Source organism: Camelus ferus, chromosome 10, assembly GCF_009834535.1.
Source record: "Camelus ferus isolate YT-003-E chromosome 10, BCGSAC_Cfer_1.0, whole genome shotgun sequence".
In the NCBI taxonomy this organism is placed as follows: domain Eukaryota; kingdom Metazoa; phylum Chordata; class Mammalia; order Artiodactyla; family Camelidae; genus Camelus; species Camelus ferus.
The window spans coordinates 4,544,539-4,566,948 of NC_045705.1; the positions used below are offsets into that span (position 1 = coordinate 4,544,539).

The 22,410-nt window shown below is 41.8% G+C and overlaps 1 protein-coding gene across 3 annotated transcripts in view; it reads right to left on the reverse strand.

Annotated features, from left to right (window-relative positions):
• Positions 1–22,410, reverse strand: part of ARHGAP42 (Rho GTPase activating protein 42) — a 269,930-nt gene that overhangs the window by 232,506 nt on the left and 15,014 nt on the right. The window contains exon 1 of one of the 3 annotated variants that reach the window (XR_004323064.1): positions 16,894–17,294. The exons of 1 other annotated variant lie outside the window; for it this stretch is intronic. Coding sequence is in view for 1 of the 2 variants with exons in the window: in XM_006186189.3 (XP_006186251.1) it covers positions 16,894–17,047 (154 nt within the window). In the remaining variant the exon portion in view is untranslated. Of the gene's footprint in view, positions 1–16,893; positions 17,295–22,410 lie in introns of those variants that run through there. One more of the 3 variants, XM_006186189.3, reaches the window with a different exon arrangement.

Consider the following 22,410-nt stretch of genomic DNA (forward strand, 5'->3'; position numbering starts at 1 on the left):
CCACCCCCTTACTGGGGGCGGGGAAGGAGGGGCAGCGGGACCCCTCTGTATCACCACCCCAGTACGTTTACATACAGCGTTTCTTCCTGGTAGTAAATTTGATCACAAGCATATTTTTGTCCTCATACAATAACAAAAGCAGTACACATTTCTGTACACTGTTTTTCTCTACCTTTGATTTATGTCACAAGTGTTGCGTTTAATTGGCTAGTGAAGCAATTACTATTAAAGTTTACTACACCGGTTAAGTCATTGGTAATTATTTTCTATTGTTAAGTAAATTTTAATTATCTATCTATATAGGTTGGGACCACGGTTCCCCAACTGCATGCAGTATCACAACAAACTCAGGGGGGCGCTGTTCATTAAAGTTGACAGAAACACAGCTGATGTCCCTTTTGTCAAATGGGTTAGAAGTGGGTCATGGGCAAAGAAAAATGGATTACTGTGAATGACTCAGATAACCAGGATTTATGCCTGATCTGGGGTTGTGCAAACTCAGGGTTCTTACAGAAAGAATGAAAGGGCACAGAATCTGGGTGGAAAATCAGTATTACCCACTGCAGGAAAAGTACCATAATAGGGATCACTGCAGCAGTGGGTATAAACTTTTCATGGTTCTTGAAACATATTAGTCATTTACAATACTATCAGCAACATAATGAAAGTAAGAGTCTTGGTAACCATAACTAGCAAAAGGCATTTTTAAAATTTTTTAGCTAATTTAATAGATAGAAAATAGACACCTTACTCATATTCATTTGCATTTCTCTGACTCCTGGTAAAGGTTAACAGCTGTGTTTATCCTTTGGCTAATCGGCTGTCCTGTGCCCAGCGCTCACTCACCTACAGGCTTCCTAATCTTCCTCTTCCCCCACTTATCTTACAGATACAAACCATTAGGTCTCAGATGTACATTCCTCGCCAATTTACATCTACTGAGAAAAAGTTCTCGTTGTGCAATATGAACACCTACATTCAAGAGGAGGGAAGAGGTAAGGGAAGCCTGAAAGACTACGCAGAAAAAGTTACAAAACTGATGAAAAGATCAGTAAGAGAACACGGCTCCACAGAAGCCAAGGGAGAAGCAGCTTCAGGAAGCAAGGAGTGGCCAGAAGGGTCAAACACGCCACAATCCAGAAGCATCATGGCCACAGCATCCCTTGGATTTGACAAGTGGTCACCAGAGCCCTAAGCTTTAGAATATCTGTGTTAAGTTTCCACAAACTCAACATAAGCATGTATTCATTCCATAGTTGCCTGGCCATAAATGTGTACCTGGCAGAGTGCTAGACATAAAGAGATACAGACCACAGTTTAGAGGAACCCAGATAGGACTGTGCGCACACGAGTAATATTTGAGGGGGCTGGAACAGCAGTGTCAGAAAGCACCTAAAGCCAAAAGATGCCCTTAAGGGACGAGTTTCTCCTCTCAGACTAATGTAGTAAGCAACTCCTTTAAAAAGTACAGTGTTTATAATATATAAAAGATGAAGTAATTTATAATTCAAATAAACTAATAATTTTGCGCCTGAAAAGAAACATACAAGAACTACGTTGTCCACATGAAGAAAAGAAGCAATCTAAACATGTGAGTCTGAAAAAGCTTTAAAAGTAGCTATGTCTGATTTCTGGTCAAGTTCAGTGGATGCCACAGCTGGGCTCCAACAACAGAATATGTTGGGGCTCCCCAAATGCATGTCACAATGTATATATCACAGGCTTCATTTCAGAACAACAGATGAATGCAGATTTCGGGCAGGAAAAACTCTTTAAAAGATGAAAGTTCTCTTCACTCACATAGCTGATACGTGATCCAATTTCCTTTCGCTGAGCTGCAGCAAACTGCAGATGGGACCCACTCTGGTTTCACTTACATTTCCTCAAAAGGGGACCCACTCTGGTTTCGCTTACGCTTCATATGCAGACTGCTTTTAATTACTTGCACATAAGTACCACCTTCAACCTGAGGACTTTTAGCCATAAACATGCTAGTAATAAAAATGTGCAGAAGGAAAATATTTGACATTACAGTAAATATAATAACTATATATATATATATATATATATATATATATATATACACACACACAGTGTTTATACATAAATCAAGTTTATTCATGTGGACATGGAAGGCTAAATGAAAAAAGTTTATCATCATAGAAGGGCAGTGAAAATATTTCCCATTTTAAATATTTTTTACATTGAGATTATTTCACTTTTTCTGCTAAAAGATATAATGGGATTATAATGTCAGTCATCTTGCTGATTCTCATGTACCAGGCACTATGCTAAGTATATCTCCCGAGAGACTTCATCCTCAGGAAAAAAAGTAGGGATTCATTATTATTATTATCCCCACTGTAAAAATGAGGAAACCAGGGCTTAGGAGGGAGAGTGACTTACTGGGGCCACTCACATACAAGCACACACACACACACGCGGTACTTAACATACAGTGTATCAGTGCCCCAAGTGCGGCAGGTGAGCCCTAAGTGTTTCCTGAACAGACCTGGATGGAAGAAGGATGGACATTCGCATTCTCAGATGACATCCCTACGCTGTGTTGGCTGCTATAATGGATGTATGTACACGTTACCTGCGAAGCAGAGAAAGGCGGTCAAGGAGAGACAGGGCGCACATGGTACCTCCTGAGTCCTAACGCCAAGCAGTCACAACCCACACTCCGCACAGTGTTAGCAACATGCCCTCAGTGACCCAACCCGGAGGAGCTGGGCCTCTGTCCCTTCTGCATTTCCAAGGCCGACAACAGTACCAGACACACAGCAAGTGCTAACTAAACACGCTGAATGGGCTTGTGAGTAAATATGCCATGTGTTCTTTCTTCTCCACCCCTCTTCTGGCCCATCACACCATGCTCTTTACATGCTCATTTCTCCTCTCCACTCCTGCCATTCTTGGCACATGCGTAAAAGCTGTTATTGTCCCATAGTTCCATTATGAGATTTTTAAATATTTATCCATCTAGAAGGAAAATTGAAGGGGAATGTTTCCTCCTTAAGTATCTACCAAGTTATTCTGTTTTCTCCAACAAAATATAAAGGCCATATCTGAATTTGCTGTGGGAAGTTATTATAACTTTGCTTTAAATGTACATTTAGCTCTCAAACTGCTTTCCATCATAAGAATGTAATGTAAATGCTCATAAGCCCATTAAATTTCCATTGTATAACAGTGAGTTCCAACAGTTACCATATGACTCAGCAATTCCACACCTAGAGACGTACCTAGAGAATAAAAACGTATGTCCACACAGAAACAGGTACACGAATGTTTATAGCATTATTCATAATAGCAAAAAAAGAAAAAGGGAAATAACCGAAATGTCCATCAACTCATAAGTGAATAAACAAAACGTGGGGGGATGTTCACACAACTGAATATTTGGCAATAAAAAGGACTAAAGCACCAACACATACTACATGCAGGTGAACCCTGAAAACATGCTAAGCGAAAGGGGTCAGTCACAAAAGGCCACAGATTGTACAGTTCCATTTACACAAGTCTACAACAGGGAAATGTACAGAAACAAAATGGGAGTAACAGCAGCCAGGGGCCAGGGAAGAGAGAGAGTAAGGAGTGACGACAGTTCATGGGTGTGGGCCTTCTTTTTGGGATGAAATTATCTTAAAATTAGACAGTGGTTCCAAAATAAAATTTTTTTTTTTAATTTTAAGAAAAACCTCATACAACTCAATAACCTAAAAAAAAATCTGATTTAAAAATAAGCCAAGAACCTGAATAGACATTTTTCCAAAGAAGACACACAGATGGCCAAGAGGACCATGAGCAGACACTCAACACCACTCATCACTGGGGAAATGCAAATCAAAACCACAACGATGCACCTGTTATAATGGCCATCGTCAAAAAGATAAGAGATAATAATTGTTGGCAAGAATGTAGAGAAAAGGGGACCCTTGTGCACTGTTGATGGGAATGTAAATCAGTTCAGTCACTAGGGAAAACAGTATGGAGGTTCCTTAAAAAATTAGAAATAGAACTACCATATGATCCAGGAATCCCACTCCTGGATACACATCCAAAGGAAATGAAAACAAGACCTCAAAGAGAGATCCGTGCTCCCATTTCCACTGCAGCATTCTTTACAGACATGACAACAACCTAGGTGTCCGTCAATGGATGCATGGACAGAGATACATACGTGCAATGGAATATTACTCACCCGTGAGAAAGGAAATCCTGCCATTTGTGACAACACGGATGAACGGTAAGGGCATTATGTTAAGTGGAGTAAGCCAAACAGAGAAAGACAAATACTGCATGGTAGCACTTTTATGTAAAATCTTAAAAAAAAATCAAATTCATAGAAACAGAAAATAGATTGGGAGTGGCTATGGGCTACGGGGTAGGAGAAATAGGACAGGTTGGTAAAAGGGTACAAACTTTTAGCTATAAGATGAATAAGGTATGAGAAGGTAACAAAAAACACAGTGATTACAGTTGGTAGCACTGCATTATATCATTGAAATTTGCTAAGAGAGCTGAACTTAAATGTTTTCACCAAAAAGTAAAAAATTTAAAAAATAAATATGCAAGATGATAGATGGGTTAACTAGCTGGCAGGAATCCTTTGGAATTCTTTCACAATCCATGCGTGTATCAAATCACCACTACGTACACTTTAAACTTATTTGTCAATTATACCCCAATAAAGCTGAAAAAAAATTTAACAAAACTGGACAGTGGTGATAGTTGCACAACTCTGTAAACATAAGAAAAACCACAGGATTGTACACTTTTAAAAGGATGAATTTTATGGCATTGAACTGTACCTCAAGGATCCTGTTTAAAAAATGAATGGCAGGGGGAGGGTACAGCTCAGTGGCAGAGTGCATGCCACGCATGCATGAGGTCCTCGGTTCAATCCCCAGCACTGACATTATAAATAAATAAATAAACCTTTTTACCTCCCCCGCCCCCAAAAAGTTAAAAAAACAAAACAATGAATGGCATTTTTAAAAAAGGGCATTTTCATCCAATTAAAATCAACACTTTGAAATGGCATCTGGAAAATAACGCAAACAGGAAACAACACATATCATTTGTACAATTACACTTTCTTAGCAACATCTCTTGTATTTGAGGTACTAACATATTATTGTCACTGCTGAAGAGAAAATCCATTCTTTAATACAAATTTCTACTCCTTGAATAAGCCTACTCTACTAACTCTCATTCTGGCAAATCTACATATTATGCTATTGGCTTTTTCACTATGATATATATCTTATAAAGAAAATTTTGGAATTAGTTTCGATATTAAATGGTCAGTGACAACCTGTGGACTTCCGCATCTCCAAACATTAGTTTGACATGACTTCCCATAAGTGCCCATTAGTTATGTAATAGGTACTGACAAAAAATGTATCCTGCGTCTGGCTCCAGAGTCCTGAAGACTTGGTACCAACTCTTAAGGCCCTGACTTTCTACAGAGAAAAACAGGCAAACAATAAAATCAGCAAAATAAAACATGATGAACACCTTTTTTTTTTTTTGACAAGATCATAAAATCTCTGATGTGGAAAGGTCCTCAAAAAGACAGCTACACCATTCCAAAGAAGCAGTGGCTTTCTCTCACTGCAAGCCACGTTCATGGTGCCAGGTGATGACAGCCGGTCCGCAGCGCCCACATCGACATTAAACACAGTGCTCTCTCAACATCTACTGTACCTCTGCCCAGATAAGGTAAAGATTTTGCTTAGAAAAGGTACATCACGCCCATTTTTGAATAAAATATGGCAGTGGTGGTTGTTCATAACTTGGTCTCAACATTAGCTAGAAATGAGATAGACGAGAAATTAATATTTAATACCAAGTGTCATACATCGTGCTAGCTACTTTACATGTGTTATCTTATTTAATCCTGCAAATATGCATACGAAATAAGTATTATTTCCATATATAGACAAGGAAAATCACAAAAGAAGCCAAGTGACTTGCTCACAGCCATGCAGCTAATAAGTGGCAGAACTGGGGCTGAAAAGCATTGCTCTGGGGGTGGAGGCGGGTGGGTACAGCTCAGGGCTAGAGCACATCCTTAGCACGCATGAGGTCCTAGATTCAACCCCCAGTAGCTCCACTAACAAACCAAAAAAGGGCGCTGCTCTGATTCTAAAGCCCAGGCTCTTTCTATTACCAGGCTGACCGCTGTTGATGTTAAATCATCAGTGAACCTACTTCACATTAAAATGTTCTCATGATGAAAGTCAACGTGATTAGCACAGCACGCGTGCAAATGACAACGCTAAGCTTAGCTGAAGAGCAACCCCTCTGTTGCTTTAAGCCAGATTTAATATTCAGGTAACTTGGATAAATTAGGATTAGCTTAAATCAACATACGTTCTGAGGGAAATGCAAAATGCAATGAACAAGAAACAGGTCAGTCTCAGCCATAACCTGAGGACTTGAATGGGGAAGAGAGTCTCGCAACTGACATCTTGGGTCTGTGTCCTCCTTTCACCCCAACTCCTTCCCTCATCAGTGGGTGTCAAAGAACATCACCAGCCTGAAAACCAAATGAATTCTAACTTCCACAAGAGCAGTCAGTGTGAGGCATAGAGGCAATAATGGGAAGGAAAAAACCATGCATCCAACAGAATTTAAACCTGACAAATCTGAAAGTCCTCACTCACTTGCTCCTACTATTCCTGTTCAGGATAATTCAGGATCTGCGTTTTCTTTCTTTATCCCCTGAGACTGGTCTTTTTCAGCCCTTGCTTCGCTTTCCAAACTGTCCCCGAAAGTCCAGACTTCCTGTTCTTCATTCCCTACTTCCCCCAGCCCCAGAGCAGAGCTTCCCTGAAGCTCACCAACCCCTCAAGAAATATATATATATATATTTTTAATAATCTGTTTTGTCCTTAGGGTACCATCTAAATATCCTCTCCTGCCAATTCTGACACCAACTCAATCACACCACCTTTCCTGGATCAACTAGTCCACAGGTTCAATTCAGCTTTCTCATTGGGCCAAGTAACTCTCCCTCTTCACTTCCCAATTCAACGTCCTTCTTCCCCATCATTGCCTGCTCACTCTCCGACCCTCCAGCAACGCCCTACCAATCTCATCATTTTCTTCTCTCACCAATAACCACTAGCCAAACATAATCACATTTACAAAACATCTGTGCAGCATAAGAAACGCCTAGGAAAGCACTTTTCTAAGCCACTGTCTGCCTTCAATGCAGAAGTCAATCTGGAAAAAAGATCTCTCATCTGCAGTCCGGCCTGTTATATTTCGTGAAATTGCCCAAGTTTTTATTTCACTTCTGACAAGTGCAAGTTTTGACCACCATTTTTAACAACTTTTATAGACCGCTGACCTGAGCCCGCAGAATCAAAGCAGCAGCAGATACATCCATAGTTTCAAAAATCTACACTGCCCGTTCAGGATGATCCTTAGGTGCCAACCAGATGCTTCCTTGTTCTTTGGTTCCCAGATCACAATAGATAATTATTGATTTGTTTAAAAGAGAAAAGGCTAAATCAAAACCATGCCATATCTTGTAATCACTTCCTACCGAGAAGAGTTACCTTAGGAAACAAACCAACACAGGCTTTAGCATTTCAGGAAAGCTTCTCCACCTTGATAATCACGTTACTACGCAGTAAGATAGTACAAGAGATATTTTAACAGAAATATTTGACAGATATTTTAGCAGGTTAAAGTTATGCCTTGAAAAAGCTGAAATCATCTGGATTACTACGATCCTGCCGAAAGCAAACGAAAATAATGCCACATGTTTATATTACGCTATTACGCATCTTTTCCATTGGCCCACATGAAAACCCCACAAGGACTGAAGAGCAAATGCTAGTCCCATTTTTGATGAAAATAGGGTCTGGGGCAAACAGCTGGTACCCACAGCGGCAGTCAGCGGCAGCAGCAGGACCAGAGTGAAGTTCTAACTCCTGGCGCTGCTACCGGGAAAAGGAAATAAGAATCACCTCGGTTCCTAGTCCCCCGAAAAAAAAGTTTTTGACGAGAGACAAAAAGCGTGATATAAGCAAGATTTTTAGTAGTGAAGTAAAAAAAAAATAGTGAAAGTACACTCCTGAGAATTGGGAGCGGGCCAAGCCAAGAGAGGGTAAATGGCGCCGTTCCTTTGTTTCTCCTGTTTCTATATACTGGTTTTGTGATTGATTGATTGAGTGAGTGACTGATTGATTGACAACTCAGGTTCCCTGCGCTCTGGTTGACTGACAGCTCAAGTTCCACCTGCTCTGGTTAATTGACAGCTCAGGCCCCTTCTGTTCTGGGTTGTTCCTCTACCCTGCCTCTCCCCCTGCCCAGTGCTCATTTCTACCTAACTACCTAACAGTGCTACTCCCTACTGTCCCCTGGGTTACCCAGCCCTGCATGTCCGTATGACCATTTGAAGCTTGATGGGTGAAATATTAAGGAACAAACCTACCATCCCAATTCCCGGGCTCATTCACTCCAGATAATCAAAACCCTCCTCTGTATCATCTTGTTAGTAACACGTTCGCGTTCACAATTACCGAGTACCCACAACGCAATCAGAGCTAATTAGAATACAGAAAACTCTGGCACCTAGAAGTTTATACTGAAAAGGATAGTAAAACCCGATAAGCAGGGACACAGTGAGTGCTCAGTGTGACCACAGAGGCACAGACCGGAGTGACACAGCTACAAGGCAAGGGACGTCTCAGACTGCTGACAACACCGAGACTAGGGACAAGGAAAGGTCCTCCCTCAGAGCCTTCAGAGAGAGCATGGCCCCGCCGACACCCGGACTTCGGATTCTGGCCTCCAGAACTCTGAGATCAAATTTCTGTCCTTCTCAGCTGAGGAAAAAAATTACTTCCTATCTACATACACGCACGCATATATACATACACACACATGGAGACACACACACTGGAGTATTAATGCAGGCAGAGAAGATCAAATTTGAGATATTGTGAGCTTACAGCTGCAGGACTAACCAAATGTGAGGATCTAGCAGGAATGAAAAAACTCCAGTTTAAAACTGGAGTTTAAAAACTGGCGTGGAAGGACACGGGCAGCGTTAGAAAGACTCCGAGGCTGCTCTCTAAGGTGACCAGGTGATGAGGATAACGGAGCCGATGAGAGCACAGAGCACGGGCTGCGGAAGGAAGAGCTTCACCTGGGCACAGAGTCCGAGGTGCTGGCGGCACAGCCAGGGGGTGACAGGTAGCCAGCTGGTGAAAATCAGGCCCAGAGCCCAGGGGCGTGAGGTCAGGGCTGCGGCCCGGGGAGCAGATGCTGCCGTCACACAAGGAAAGCCAACAGCAAAAGGGCTAAGAAGGAATTCTTGCACACTACAAACATTTAAGAGATGGAGGAAATAAAGGAGAGGAACTTGGCAAACAGCACGTGCTGAGAAAAAGGTGTGGTGATGGAGCTGAGACCCTGACCAAGCTAAAACATTAGAAAGGGTCACGGAAGGAAAACCACGACTGATACGCAGTCCGTACGAGCCTGAGGAAGTCCCTCCTCCCTTGACATCGTTTTTTCACGAGTGCACAACTTCCCCAAATCTTCCCCAAACAGCGCACCCCTTAAAAATTCACAACTCTTCTCTCTTATGCTGACAATTTTTCATTGGCCCTCAAATCTGCAACTTTTTAAACAACTGGAATCTCTCATTTCTTCGACTCTCCAGTGTCATGACAGCTTTTTCATAGAAGGCACACAAAGTGTGATACAAGTTCCCAAACCACCATATTTAAACTGTTTTCACAGCTCACTTCAATCTGCTTCTCCTTGCTAACCCCTCCCACCACTACCACCATTCCTTTCGTATTTGTTTTGCTGTGTTGTTGGCCACATCTTTCATTCAGACATTTTAAGAAAACTAAATAAATGAAAAAGAAAATTCTCACCACAGCAAAGCAAAATCAATTTACACGCTTCCATTTGAAAGGGGATTAATACGCTGTATGGAACACTGATTTCTATTAGCATTACTCCCCTCCACACACAAACACATACCAATTTTCTAAATTAAATCATCACTTTTCCTGTGTACTAAAGAGAAAACTGAAGCTGGGTCTTTTGTCTGGATAACCTCCAGTATATATTTACACATAAGGGAATACTGGCATGTTTTTCATTAACTAGCAAGCAGTATGGTATTGCTTTTTAGATTTGCATGAGGAAATATTGCAGAAATTCCACTACTGAGAAGTGCATCAGGCTTCCAAATGAAAGGGGTCATTTTGGGACTACCCACTTTCCCAGAGTAAAGCCAAGGTTCAGGAGGGAGGACTATTAATACAGTAAAATTACACACATGGTGCATTTCTCCCAATTTTTTTTTCACACCACTTGACACAGAACCATCCCAGGATAATTCCTCAACCTTCACAAAATACGAGACGCTCTCCATTTTTACCTGATAACCACCCAAACCAGATAAACCAACAACATAATAAAAAGGTCATGTTTGAGTATTTTTAAAAATACCATTAGGAATGGAGACTTCTACCATAAAAATCTAAAAACTGGAAGTGAAAAATTTGTAATAATCAACATAAAATGATCTACAAAGAGTTAACTATTAGTCTTATCCTCATCTTTTCCCACCATGTTCCATGTAAAAAGTACAATTAGACAAATTATTCTCAAATGGAAGACTTGAAATCCTCAAAAAGGAGGGCTTATATTTTCCTTTTTGATGCATACACTCCTCTGTAACAAAGGAAAAAGGGTGGAAAATAGGCAGATTATCAGCTGCTGTTTGGAACTGTACTATGCATTCCCCAAGTCACTTTTTCTGAAACACATCACATCCTTTTCAGAGTATTGCATATGCGCGTGTTGTTGTAACACTTTCTTCGGCATTACAACTGGAGTCTTGATTATAAAATCAGAAAACCGCAGATGCAAACAGTGGCGTCTTCTGATTAACCAATCATTCCAGGTAGATGTAATCCTACAAAATAGTCTCTACGTTACGGGAACCATCCAGACCAAAGACAAAACATTTAAAATGACCACATTTCTTATGTATAACGGAATCGCTTTGCTGTGCACCTGAAACTAACATTGTAAATCAACTACGCTTCAATAAATAACAAAATTTTTAAAAATAAAATAAAATAAAATAACTACATTTCTATTGCCTGTCCCATTATCATCCTGCCCTAAGGACCATTAAGATTAACAAACATTATGGAAGTCCTGCACTTCTACAAAAGCCAGCCATTAAACTCAGAATCTGGCAGCTGCAAAAGATGAAGCGCAGAGTCCCTGAACGAGAGAGAGCCAGGTGCTCGGCAACTGGTTTTAATTTTCGGGATGAAAATCAGCAAGAAGCAGGTAGCCAGTCCTTGGCTGATAAGGCCATGTCCACTGTGGGTAGGCTGCAAGGATGATGAGAGGCTGGGCGGAGGTTCAGCAGGCTGGAGGGAAAAGGCAGACTGGCAGAAAGCAAACTGAACCGGGCGGGCAGCAGGCCGGGCCATGGGGATCTGGCACCTGCCAACAAGGCTGAAATGCACAGAAATTACCATCCAGACAGAGGGGTGGCTGGGGCCAGAACAGGTGGCAACCGCAGCTCTGCAAGCAACAATACTCACGAACGAGATCCAAGGCCTCAAACCCCCCTTTCCTTCACCCTTTCTCATCTGTCCACAAGAAACATTTCATTGTTGCATAATGTTTACTGAATATGGCTTAACAGTGAAAACTGTACCATTTCTCTTTCTTTATAAACCGAGAGAAGAGATTTGCCACGCTCTCCGTATACATTACTTGAATAAAGTTACACTTGGCACCAAAGCAATGAACGTTAAGCTCGATTATTTTTTCTTACATAATCTGAGAAATGCTCACGCGTCGTTGAGAACACAATTAACACTGTGCTCTAAGAAATGTTAATAACTGAAAGCAGGTTTGTCACAGAGGCTTTGCAGTGACGTAAAAGTTTCGTGGTTACCTGAGTTTTCTGCCCGCTCAGAGTACCTTGATCACAGCAGGCAGGGTAAGAGGTGGTTACTGCTAAGCCGCTCTCCTCCGCTAGACAGGAAACATTCTCTGTTCTCCCAGCAACCCAACTCCCTGGCTTTCTAACAGTTCAGCCCCTCAATTACTACCTGTGGAAAAAGGAAATCCAATGGAAGTAAAGATGATGTTAAAGGGCACCTGTTAAGCTTGTGTAGAGAGGCAGGTGGAAGTACTGAGCCAGCCCAATTTAATTCCACCTTGATGAGCCCCAAGGCTCCCATTTAAATGAACACGAGTAGAAATGCTCTCACTTGTACCGCCTCTGAAGCAGAACCTTCAAGCACCACCTTCCTAATCTACCAGTTCCTAAATTAATTACAGTTCATTTGAACGATACAGTTGCTTCTGCTCATTTAACTCAAATTCTAATGACTAAAAGAAGCGAATGAATGGTGGAAGTAATTACACATTCACATCTTTGACTAGGCTGCCCAGTCAGTCAGACAACCAAAACAACGTGAGTGGAGTAAGCAGCAGTGAGGTAGCTCTTGCAGGGTAAACAAGAATCTAACAAGATTCTACAATCAGTGTCAGAAAACCAAATAAATCCTAGGTGCACGCTTAAATACCGAAAGGAGCCTAAAATAAAAGCAGCTCTCACCAAAAACTGAAGGATGACCAATAGTGCCATAACTACAGGAAGTCTGTCAGATTTCTTAAGCTTGTCATTCCCCCCCCCCCCCCCGCTTTTATTGAACTCCTTCCCTGAACCACCAAAAACTGGTGGCAAAGTGGGCCCTGAGCACACACAAAATAGAGGCTGGCTTAAAGTGAAAACCAAATGAAACACACAGCAAATGAAAGGCAGCAGTGGCTCAGCCTTTCCAAGGTATTTCCATGTGGCCTTTGCATTAAGGGTTTTCTTTCACTATAAACAACGACTTTATCCGCGGAGCACAAGGGTACCACGGCAGCGCACTCACTTCACGCTGGGGTCTGTGGACACAGAGGGTAGACCCCTTTAAGGAACTTCCCTCTTGCTAATGTCTTAATTAACTGCGCATTCTACATCAATTTATGAGCAACCAACTTCTGCCACCCAAACAGGTGCCCAAAATTCTTACCAGGGTCAGGGATCGCGAGTGCCAGAAACAAATGCTTTAAGAACAGAGGCAATACGACCAACAAATAAAATTTGTGGCAGACAGAAGGCCATCATCAGGAAAGCAGATTTTGAAGAACTTCACTTTCAATCAGGAAAAGCAGTGGAAAAAATGAATCGACAATACACAGGTATTATCAGCAGTCTTTATATGAGAGGAAACTTCGTTTCAGCAAAAAAAAAAATCCATTAGATCACTTACATGTAGTTTTGTACTGGTTTCACAGTATTATTTATATGTAACTTGTAAACGGATTTGCTTTTAAGATTGTATGAATAAACATAAGAATTGTAGTTTCATGGGTGTATATGTTTATTTCACTGTAATAAATAAACAAAATTATAGTACAGTCCGCTGACATGTTTTTTTCCTTCAAAAGAAGCCCAGACATACGAGTTTGAGAAACATTAGGCTAAAGGTAGAGGAAGCAGCTGGTCGATTCCACCTTAAGGCAACGAGGGGAAGTAGAGTGATTAGAAAGGAAGGAAGGCCGAGAAGCTGCAGGGCAGGTGGAAGGAAAGAAGGTTAATATGCTCTCTCCACCCAGTCAATTCAATCAATTCCATTCCAGGAGTACAATTCTAATTTAGTCTCCGCCCCCTCCTTCTTTTCTTCAGGGGACGGAGGGTCTGTCTATTTTTGCAAAGACGAAGATCTACTTAAAGATGGTTCTTTGAATTCAAAAGCATAAAAAGAATTATGTGAGAAAGCCATTTTCAAATGTTTCTTTGGATATGATCTGTAAAGGAGAAAATTAATCAGCAAAACTAGCCTGTAATTTCACCAAATTTTAAGACTGGCACCTGTTAAAGGAACAAAGTTCATTGAGTAATGTTTGATAAAAAGGGTGGAGATTTTGAGTCACACAGCATGAACTAAAACCCGATTCACCAGCATCAAACATCCTCAAACATCACTCACCAAATGTCAATATGGCACGTAACAAAGTGAACAAGTAATGCTAGTGATAAGATTTTTATAGATGTTCCTTCATTTTATAGGAAAGGTAAGGCCCAGAGACTAAGTTACTTGCCAGTTATCACACAGCACTTGACAGCACCAGAACTTAAACTCAGGTCCTCATTAACTCACTACGTTAACTCACTCAGTTAACTGTCATCCATTTTCTCAGAGTGGATGTGTATATGAAATGCAATAATACATCTTAAAAATACATGAAGTATCTTACATATATTATTTACAATTCAAATCATCTAGTCAAATTCTTCACTTATATGGATCCTGACAATTCTCTACTAAAGAAATGCACAGTCCTGAATCAAAGATTAAGGAGCACGTGTGACTCCTACTGGAACAGTAAAGCATGTATTATCCAAGAGAGCATGCCGAGACTCTAACCAGAAAAGTTATCAACTAGGTTGGAAATACTGTAAGATGCTTAGAAATGCATCAGCGATTGTCAGCTCAGGAAAGTCAGATTAAGAAAGCATTCATTATAAAGGAAAATGACACCAAAGTGCTAAAAATAAGACTGAAAGGGCAATGGATACACTGAAGAATGGAGAGGCCTAGTTTAGAGTTTTGGAAAGTGAAGGCTTCTTCGGGCAGAAAGGAAAACCAGTCAGAAGGGTCAGGACTGGGGGAGGGAGGGCTCCTTGATGGGTCGGGGAGGGAAGGACGCCAGCTTGAAGTCCCTGAGGAGCAGCTTCAGAGAGCAGGCATTTAGCAGCTGCTGGCTAGCCTCAGTGCATCCTCACCAAGGGACAGGGCATCCTCCCCAAGGGACAGAAGGTGGCTTGGTGGGAAAAAGCAGGGCCATCGTGTGACTTCAAGGGTTCCTCTGTTCCAAAATTCTCCCATTTGGAAGCTAATGCTGGGAATTCTTTCAACAAGGGCTAAAACGTTTTCTTTCCACTGTGAGAGAAGTAATAATCAAATGTTAGTTAACACAATACACACTCTCATCAAAAACCTAAGAATCCTAGAAAGGGAGGTTGCATATTTAAGCGTACAAGGCCAGGTTTATGGGGCACAGTCTGTATGTTCAAGGAATTTACACTCTCATGGTTTCTTCACTTATAAATGCAAGAAGAACTCTATAAAGATGGGAATCACTTGCTTTTTTGAAAGGCTAGATGTCAATAATCATAATAAAGTTTATAATATTACTAGTAAAATGATGTGCATTTCAGAGCTTTTATCCCAGCTATGTTAAGTGTGTTCACCTTCTGAAACACTAGGCCTGCTCTCTAGCAGAGGGAGGAGAAAATGTCATTTGCAAACCATCTGGCAGCTCCAGCAAGAGTCAGCCTGGCATTCAGCGCTCTTAGATGGGGAAACTTTTTGGAGAGGCATCATGCTAAGATGCAAAGAGGCTGTCTGGAGACCTCAAGAGGGATTTGCAAATCAGTGTTCACATTTGTGCACACAAAGGATGGAAAAAACTGCAGATAAACTAGTAATGTTTTCACAAATCAGGAAATACTATTATTATCAGTAGTGGCCTCAAATTCAGAAATGAAGTGAATGTAGACATAAAACATTTTCTTTACCCAGGTTAAGTAATAAAAGTGATAAGTAAATGTTTTAGCAATTGAGACGGTTCAAATAAAAAGGATTTGGGAGCACACCAATTTGAAGACATTTTGCTAAGCTCCATCCTTACCATAATACATGCTTCAAAGACAGACTAGATGCTAATATCTTAGTTTCAGACACATGCACATCTCCATCAAGTTGTTACTGACTCTGCACTTGACATATTCAATGATGCTTCCCCTACAGCTGTCCTGGGGAAAGCCAGGTCACCCAAAGGCCTCTCCACCTTAAGCCCTCACTCACTTACCTATCAGAGGTCAGAGTTTCCAAGACTTCATTTCAGCGGCTAAGACTTTCAGAAGCCTCTATTAAAGTGCAAATAGGTCCTGGGGTAGGTAACAAATTAAGCCTTATTTAGTGAGTCAATCTTGTAAGAGAAACTCCAGAGTTTCTTTTTACTAAGACCCTTAGGTCTTAAGTCACTGAAAGTTAAGATCTGGAGGATGCAGGAGGGAATCAGAAGGCATGTGGGAAAAGGACGTGGGAGAAGCCCTAGAGGCGGTCTTTACTCTCTGCAGTCCATCATCAGTAACGATTGGTCTTTAGTCAATGACTTTTGATGAACACCATGGTTACAATACAAACCAAAAATAAGACGCACAATCTTGTACAGAGATAAAATCCACGAGTGCCATGCTGTCTTCAATTATCTTACTAAATCGCAAAACCACAAACCTATCTACATATATAAATTTTTAAAGGCCCATTCAATGATTGATCGTGCCCAAGGAAAAGCCACTGATGTACATAAGAAATGAATCACTTTCTCTGAATACCACTAAATAAACTAGCTTCATTTTATCCTTAAGACAGACTCTTGAATCCCTCCTTAAAGTCTTCATTTTTAAAGTGTCCAAACTAGGCACAATAAAGTTACAAAAAAGACCAATAGTCCCCCACATTTTTCCAGGAGCGTAATACAAACAGATGACTTTGAACAACATTCCTCGGGATACGCTCCAGTGTCCAGTAGAGAACTTTCCCTTCTCTGTAGACTTGGAAGTAAATAAGTCAAGAACACCTACGAACAAACTTTGTTGGCCACCAGCAGGGGAGCTCTTCAGCTTTTGTCCCCAAACCCATTCAAACAAAAGAAGCTTGGCTTCCTCCAACCCACCCCTCAGACCCGCACCCCGTGGAGCCTCTCCAGATCCCCGCACCCTCTCCGCGCTTCCCCGCCAGCTCTACTTACTCCTCAGCGCCCCGATGAGCAGAGAGCCGTCCTTAATGAGCTCTTTGATGAACTTGTTGGTTCGCTCCAGCTCAATCTCATGACACTGCAGGCGCTCCCTAAAATCCGGGCTGTCCAAGTAGGAGTCGCTGAACTCCAGAGTCGGCAGCCCCATGGCACAGGCACTGCCAGCGGCCGCAGGGGGCACGTCCGGGCCGGCGGTCGAGGCGGGGACAGCCGGCGACCGTGGCCGACGCCGGGGACGCGCGATCGCGGGGAGCGAGCTGGGACGCGAGGAGACGCGCGGGGAAAACGGGTCCCGCGCGTCGCGCCGCCTGCGCCGGGCTCCGCGGCGCGCGGACGCCTCCGGGCTCAGGCTTCCTCCGCCGAGGCCAGGCGAGCGCAGACGCAGGGCGGTGGGCCGAGGCGCGGGTCCGCTCAGGTCGTTGTCACCCGGGCGCATCGTCGCTGCGAGCGCGGAGGCGGCGGAGGCGGCGGAGGCTCCGGGCCGCGGCCGGGGCAGGAAAGTTCCCCCACGGCGCGCAGACACTTCCGGCAGCTCCGCGCTCCTGCTCCCTTGACAGTCGTTCGCGCTGTGAGCCTGAAGCGCCCAGCCGCCCCTCCGGCCGGGCCGGGGCAACCCTCCCCCTCGGCGGACGCAGGCTCAGAGCGCTCGCAGATCGGGCCCGCGCGCGGAGACCCTCCTCCCGCCGCCGCCGCGCCCCCACCCCGCGCCGCCCCGCCCCTCCTCCCAGTTACCCTCCTGCCCCCGCCCGCCCGCACTTCGCTCCCGGGCTCCGCGCGGCTGCGGCGCCGCTGCGTTCCTGCCCGCGCCCGGGGGGCGGTTAACCCTGCCTCTCCGGGGCGCCCGGCTCCCACTGACCCGCCGGGACACTGCGGGGGTCCTCACTCCACAGAACGGTCTCAAACTCCCAGCCCGCCCCCGCCACCCACTCCCTAGAATTGTCTGGGAGAGAAACCTTGCCCTGAAGTTTGAAGCCTGTTGGAAGATGTTACTTCAGAGAGTTGAGATTTTATTTGATTTTACTTAGATTTCACTTAGGTTTAATTAGATTTTACTTGGTTAGATTTTACTTAGTTGAGAGTCTCCACTGAACGCATGTAAATTCCAGGTGGAAAGTTCTCCTGTCTCTTTCCCACCGTTCACTGCATTCATCCTGGAATGTCAGGTTTTTTCCTATTCAGAACGAAAAGCTTCATGGGCCTTGGGCTGCTCGTGGGTGCTGTAGTTCTTCCAAGTTGCTGTGAAGGTGGGAAGACTTTAGGTCATTTTTATTTCCCAAATAAGCACCTTGGACTTAGACGTTCTTCTTCTAGAAGAATACCTATTTGTATGACAATACTGTATCTTTTATCACCATCTGGATGGAATTGCCCTACAAGCCTGGAGATTTTCAGATTGTTGAAGTTGGCTGAAGTTACAAATGAATAGTTAATTCGTACCAAGAGGCAGTTACCCCTCCTCTGGTAGGGATCACCTAATAAATTTCTGTTCTCTCGAAACCTTGACAGCAAGAGAAACTGCTGCTTTACATCTAGTCCCACCAGCATCTATAGGATTTCTGAGAAGTCGGTTATTTTTCTTAAGGATCTGCTTTTAATTTCTATGTTTTCATTGCTTTGTCCATTTGAACCATCTGTTTAAAAACTCTTCTGCAGATCATGGGAAAAATTCCATTAAAGTGTTTTACATTTTTCCCAATTAAGTGTCAGAATCTGTCAAGACTTTTAGTTTCATTTTTTTAAGTATGCATGAACGTTAAAAATAACATGGAAACCTTAAACTAAGACTGATAAGAGGATGTAAACAGTATATTTGATGGTCTGGATTTTAATTCTTATGAGCCAGGGAAGTTGGCTTAACTTAACTTTCCATCCATATTTACATCATTAGACCTCAAAATATTGGCAAAATGGCCAATATCACTAGAGTCCTTTTAACTTTATCTGCCTAACTCTTGTCTGTCAGTTGAATACTTCTCGTTTGGGAAGGTGGGGTGGGGTTATTGGCAGTAATGCTATTTGTCAGTTAATGGAGTCATAGGAGATGCAGAGGGGCTGTTTGTCACCTGATGTGATTTTACATCTATTCGTCACACAGCTTGAAAGACAAAAAATTAGGCCAAACAAATAGTTTCCTTTCAACTTTTGCCATGTTGCCATTCCAAGCAACTAAATCCAATGCCACCTGCTGAGATATGAAACAGGGTCAAATATAACAATCTCTTCCTGTTTCTCATTCAATGAAAGTCCTGTGATTAATTCTTTAAAAATGTATCAACAATCTTTGATAAAGAGCATTTAATAAGTTGGGTGTCCATTTTCATTTTTTCTCTGAAAGTCTTGTATGTTAGGACAGATTGATTCTAGATTCTAAGATACAGGTTATCATTTACCCATTCATGTAGGTTATTGCACGCTTTATGCCTACTCAATACATGATTAGGATCTAGGCAGAGAAGTGATTTACATGGAAAGATAAAAAACATGAAGCATCCTACCTAACTTCAAGCAGTTTTTGGAATAGAAAACAGAAAATGAGTACCTGTATCACGTGCAGCTGGTTATGCTGTGTGACAGTGCCTCACGTAGACGCCGTACCAATAAAGCACTGAGGCCATTATCAATGTATTTCCACTCAGAGCTGTCATTTTGGGGGAAGTGAGGGGTGGGTAATTAAATTTTTTTACTAATGGAGGTACTGGGGATTGAACTCAGGACCTCCTGTGTACCAAACACACTCTATCACTGAGCTATGCCCTCCCCATTTAAAAAAAAATTTTTTTTTGGTCTATTATTGCATTTACATGGAATTACGATTTTTCCTCCTACCCTTTATCATTTAGTCTCTAAAGCTGTGTATGTTCGAATGGACTTTTCCCTGTAGGTGCTTTCAGAGTTACCCATGACTTACTCCTGTGATTCATGCTTTAATTATACCTGCTAGTCAGGCTTCCTCGTATGCCACATTAATCCAGCCACTGGAGAGACACCAGACATGGTTTTGCTTTAAGGTGGATTTATGGTTCGTTTTGAACTGTTGTTTTCATGTGTTATTTCCCTTCCATAATAATGGAACCAGATTCTAAAAGAATAGCCCTTCTACATAAACAGTGTCTATACTTGCAAACTCTTTTTCATAGGAAATTTTAATGGATTGAAATACAACTTCTTCAAAAATTTCCACTTCACAATATGTGACCCCGTCAGCTGCAGGATGAGTTTCACAAATATTGTTGGCTGACCTGTTCTTTGGCATGGTTACGGGCACAGAGCAATGTCTGTTGGCTTTCTTAATTCTGAAATGGGATGTGTGGGGCTTTGTTTATTTTAAAGAGCAAAGTAGTGAGGTTAGGCTAGTAAACTAATAGATATTTGTAAATCTTCTTACAACTTTTTTCTTGACCTATTTCATGTCTGGCACGGAAGCCTCATGCTTAATTTGTACTCAGTAAGTGTCACTGTTGGGATTTTATTGTTTTTTAATTAGTTTTATAGACATAGGCCTTGCAGATTCAGATATTCTGAGGCTAAATTCAGGCCTGGTAAGAGATGACTAAACAGAAGGTGAAGGTAGCTATAGCCCTTCCCACGGTGAGAATGTCGTGAACAGTCACTGACTGCATTTCCACCCTTGTGTTATCTCAAAGCATATACCTTGAGGTGTGGAGGAAAAGGAATCCTCCTACACTGCTGGTGGGAATGTAGTTTGGTGCGACCATTATGGAAAACAGTACGGAGATTCCTCAAAAAACTATAAATAGACTTACCGGTTGATCCAGCAATCCCACTCCCAGGCACACATGTGGAGGGAACTCTAATTCAAAAAGATACATGCACCCCAATGTTCACAGCAGCACTATTTATAATATCCAAGACATAGAAACAACCTAAATGTCCATTAACAGATGACAGATGACTGGATAAAGAAGTTGTGGTTATATTTATACAATGGAATACTACTCGGCCATAAAAAAGAATAAAATAATGCCATTTGGAGCAACATGGATCGACCTGGAGATTGTCATTTTAAGTGAAGTAAGCCAAAAGAGAAAGAAAAATATCCCATGATATCACTCCTATGTGGCATCTTAAAAAAAAAAAAAGACACAAATGAATTTGTTTATAAAACAGAAACAGACTCACAGATAGAAAACAAACTTATGGTTACCAGGGGGAAAGGGAGTGGGAAGGGATAAATTGGAAGTTCGAGATTTGCAGATATTAACTACTAGATATAAAATAGATAAACAACAAGTTTCTTCTGTATAGCACAAAGAAATATATTCAATATCTTGTAGTAACCTATAATAAAACAATATGAAAAGGAATATATGTATGTATATGTATGACCGGGACATTATGCTGTACACCAGAAATTGACACAGCATTGTAAACTGACTTTTTCAATTAAAAATTTTAAAAAAAAGTTCTCCTTGAGAGTAGCTTTTGTATTATTGTAGTTCAACCTTAAGTCACATCTAGAGAAACAACATTGGATCCAAATGAGCAAAACACGTGATTCAATTTTTTAACTTTTTTAATGTGGTAAAAAATATATATAACATAAAATTGACCATTTTAACCATTTTTAGGTGTGTACATTTCAGTGGCATTAAGTACCTTCACACTGTTGTGCAAACCGTCACCGCCATCCATCTCCAGAACTTTTTTATCTTCTTCAGCTAAGTCCCTGCTTCCACAAAACCACAGCTTCCCACACGCCCCCCTTTCCCCAGTCTCTGGTCACCCACATCTTACTTCCTGTTTCTATGAGTTTGACTACTCTTGGTACTTCATACAAGTAAAATCATACAATATTTGTCTTTGTGTCTGTCTTATTTCACTTCAATGATTTAATTATTAATTGGAAAAGCAAAGAAGACATAATAATCAGATTTGTTTTTGTTGGGTGAGGAGGTAATTAGGTTTTTTTATTTTAATTTTAATGGAGGTACTGGGGATTAAACTCAGGACATCGTGCACGCTAAGCACACACTCTGCCACTGAGCTATACCCTCCCTCAGAATTGTTTTTAAAACCATTTTGACTCAAGAGACTTCCTGAGATATTTTTCTGCTAGCAGAAAAAATAAGATCAGATTAAGCCCTTCCATAGCAGGTATTATTTATTTTTGCGTTATCAAAAAATTTTTTTTTGGTCCCACACAATGCTTTTAACATCACTGTTTCTTGTCTGATTGGTTGATGTACATGACATTGCATTCTCTGACGGGCACACGCATTTATCTTATCACCAATGACAGCAACACATATGACTTGCTAACATCATCTTTTGCAGCTAAAAAATGCTCTCATAAATTGTGGAGTTCCTCTCAAGTGCATACTACTCTCCCTGCTTCCTGTCCACTGCTGTCATGAAACACAGACAAATGCTAAATGTAGCTTGAGTTGAAAAAGAAACTTCACTTTGTCTGGAGGAAAGAATTGAGTCTTTCCTGGGAAGAGCACAGAACATAGACCACATTGTATGGAAGTGTTGACTCCAAGTGCTTCT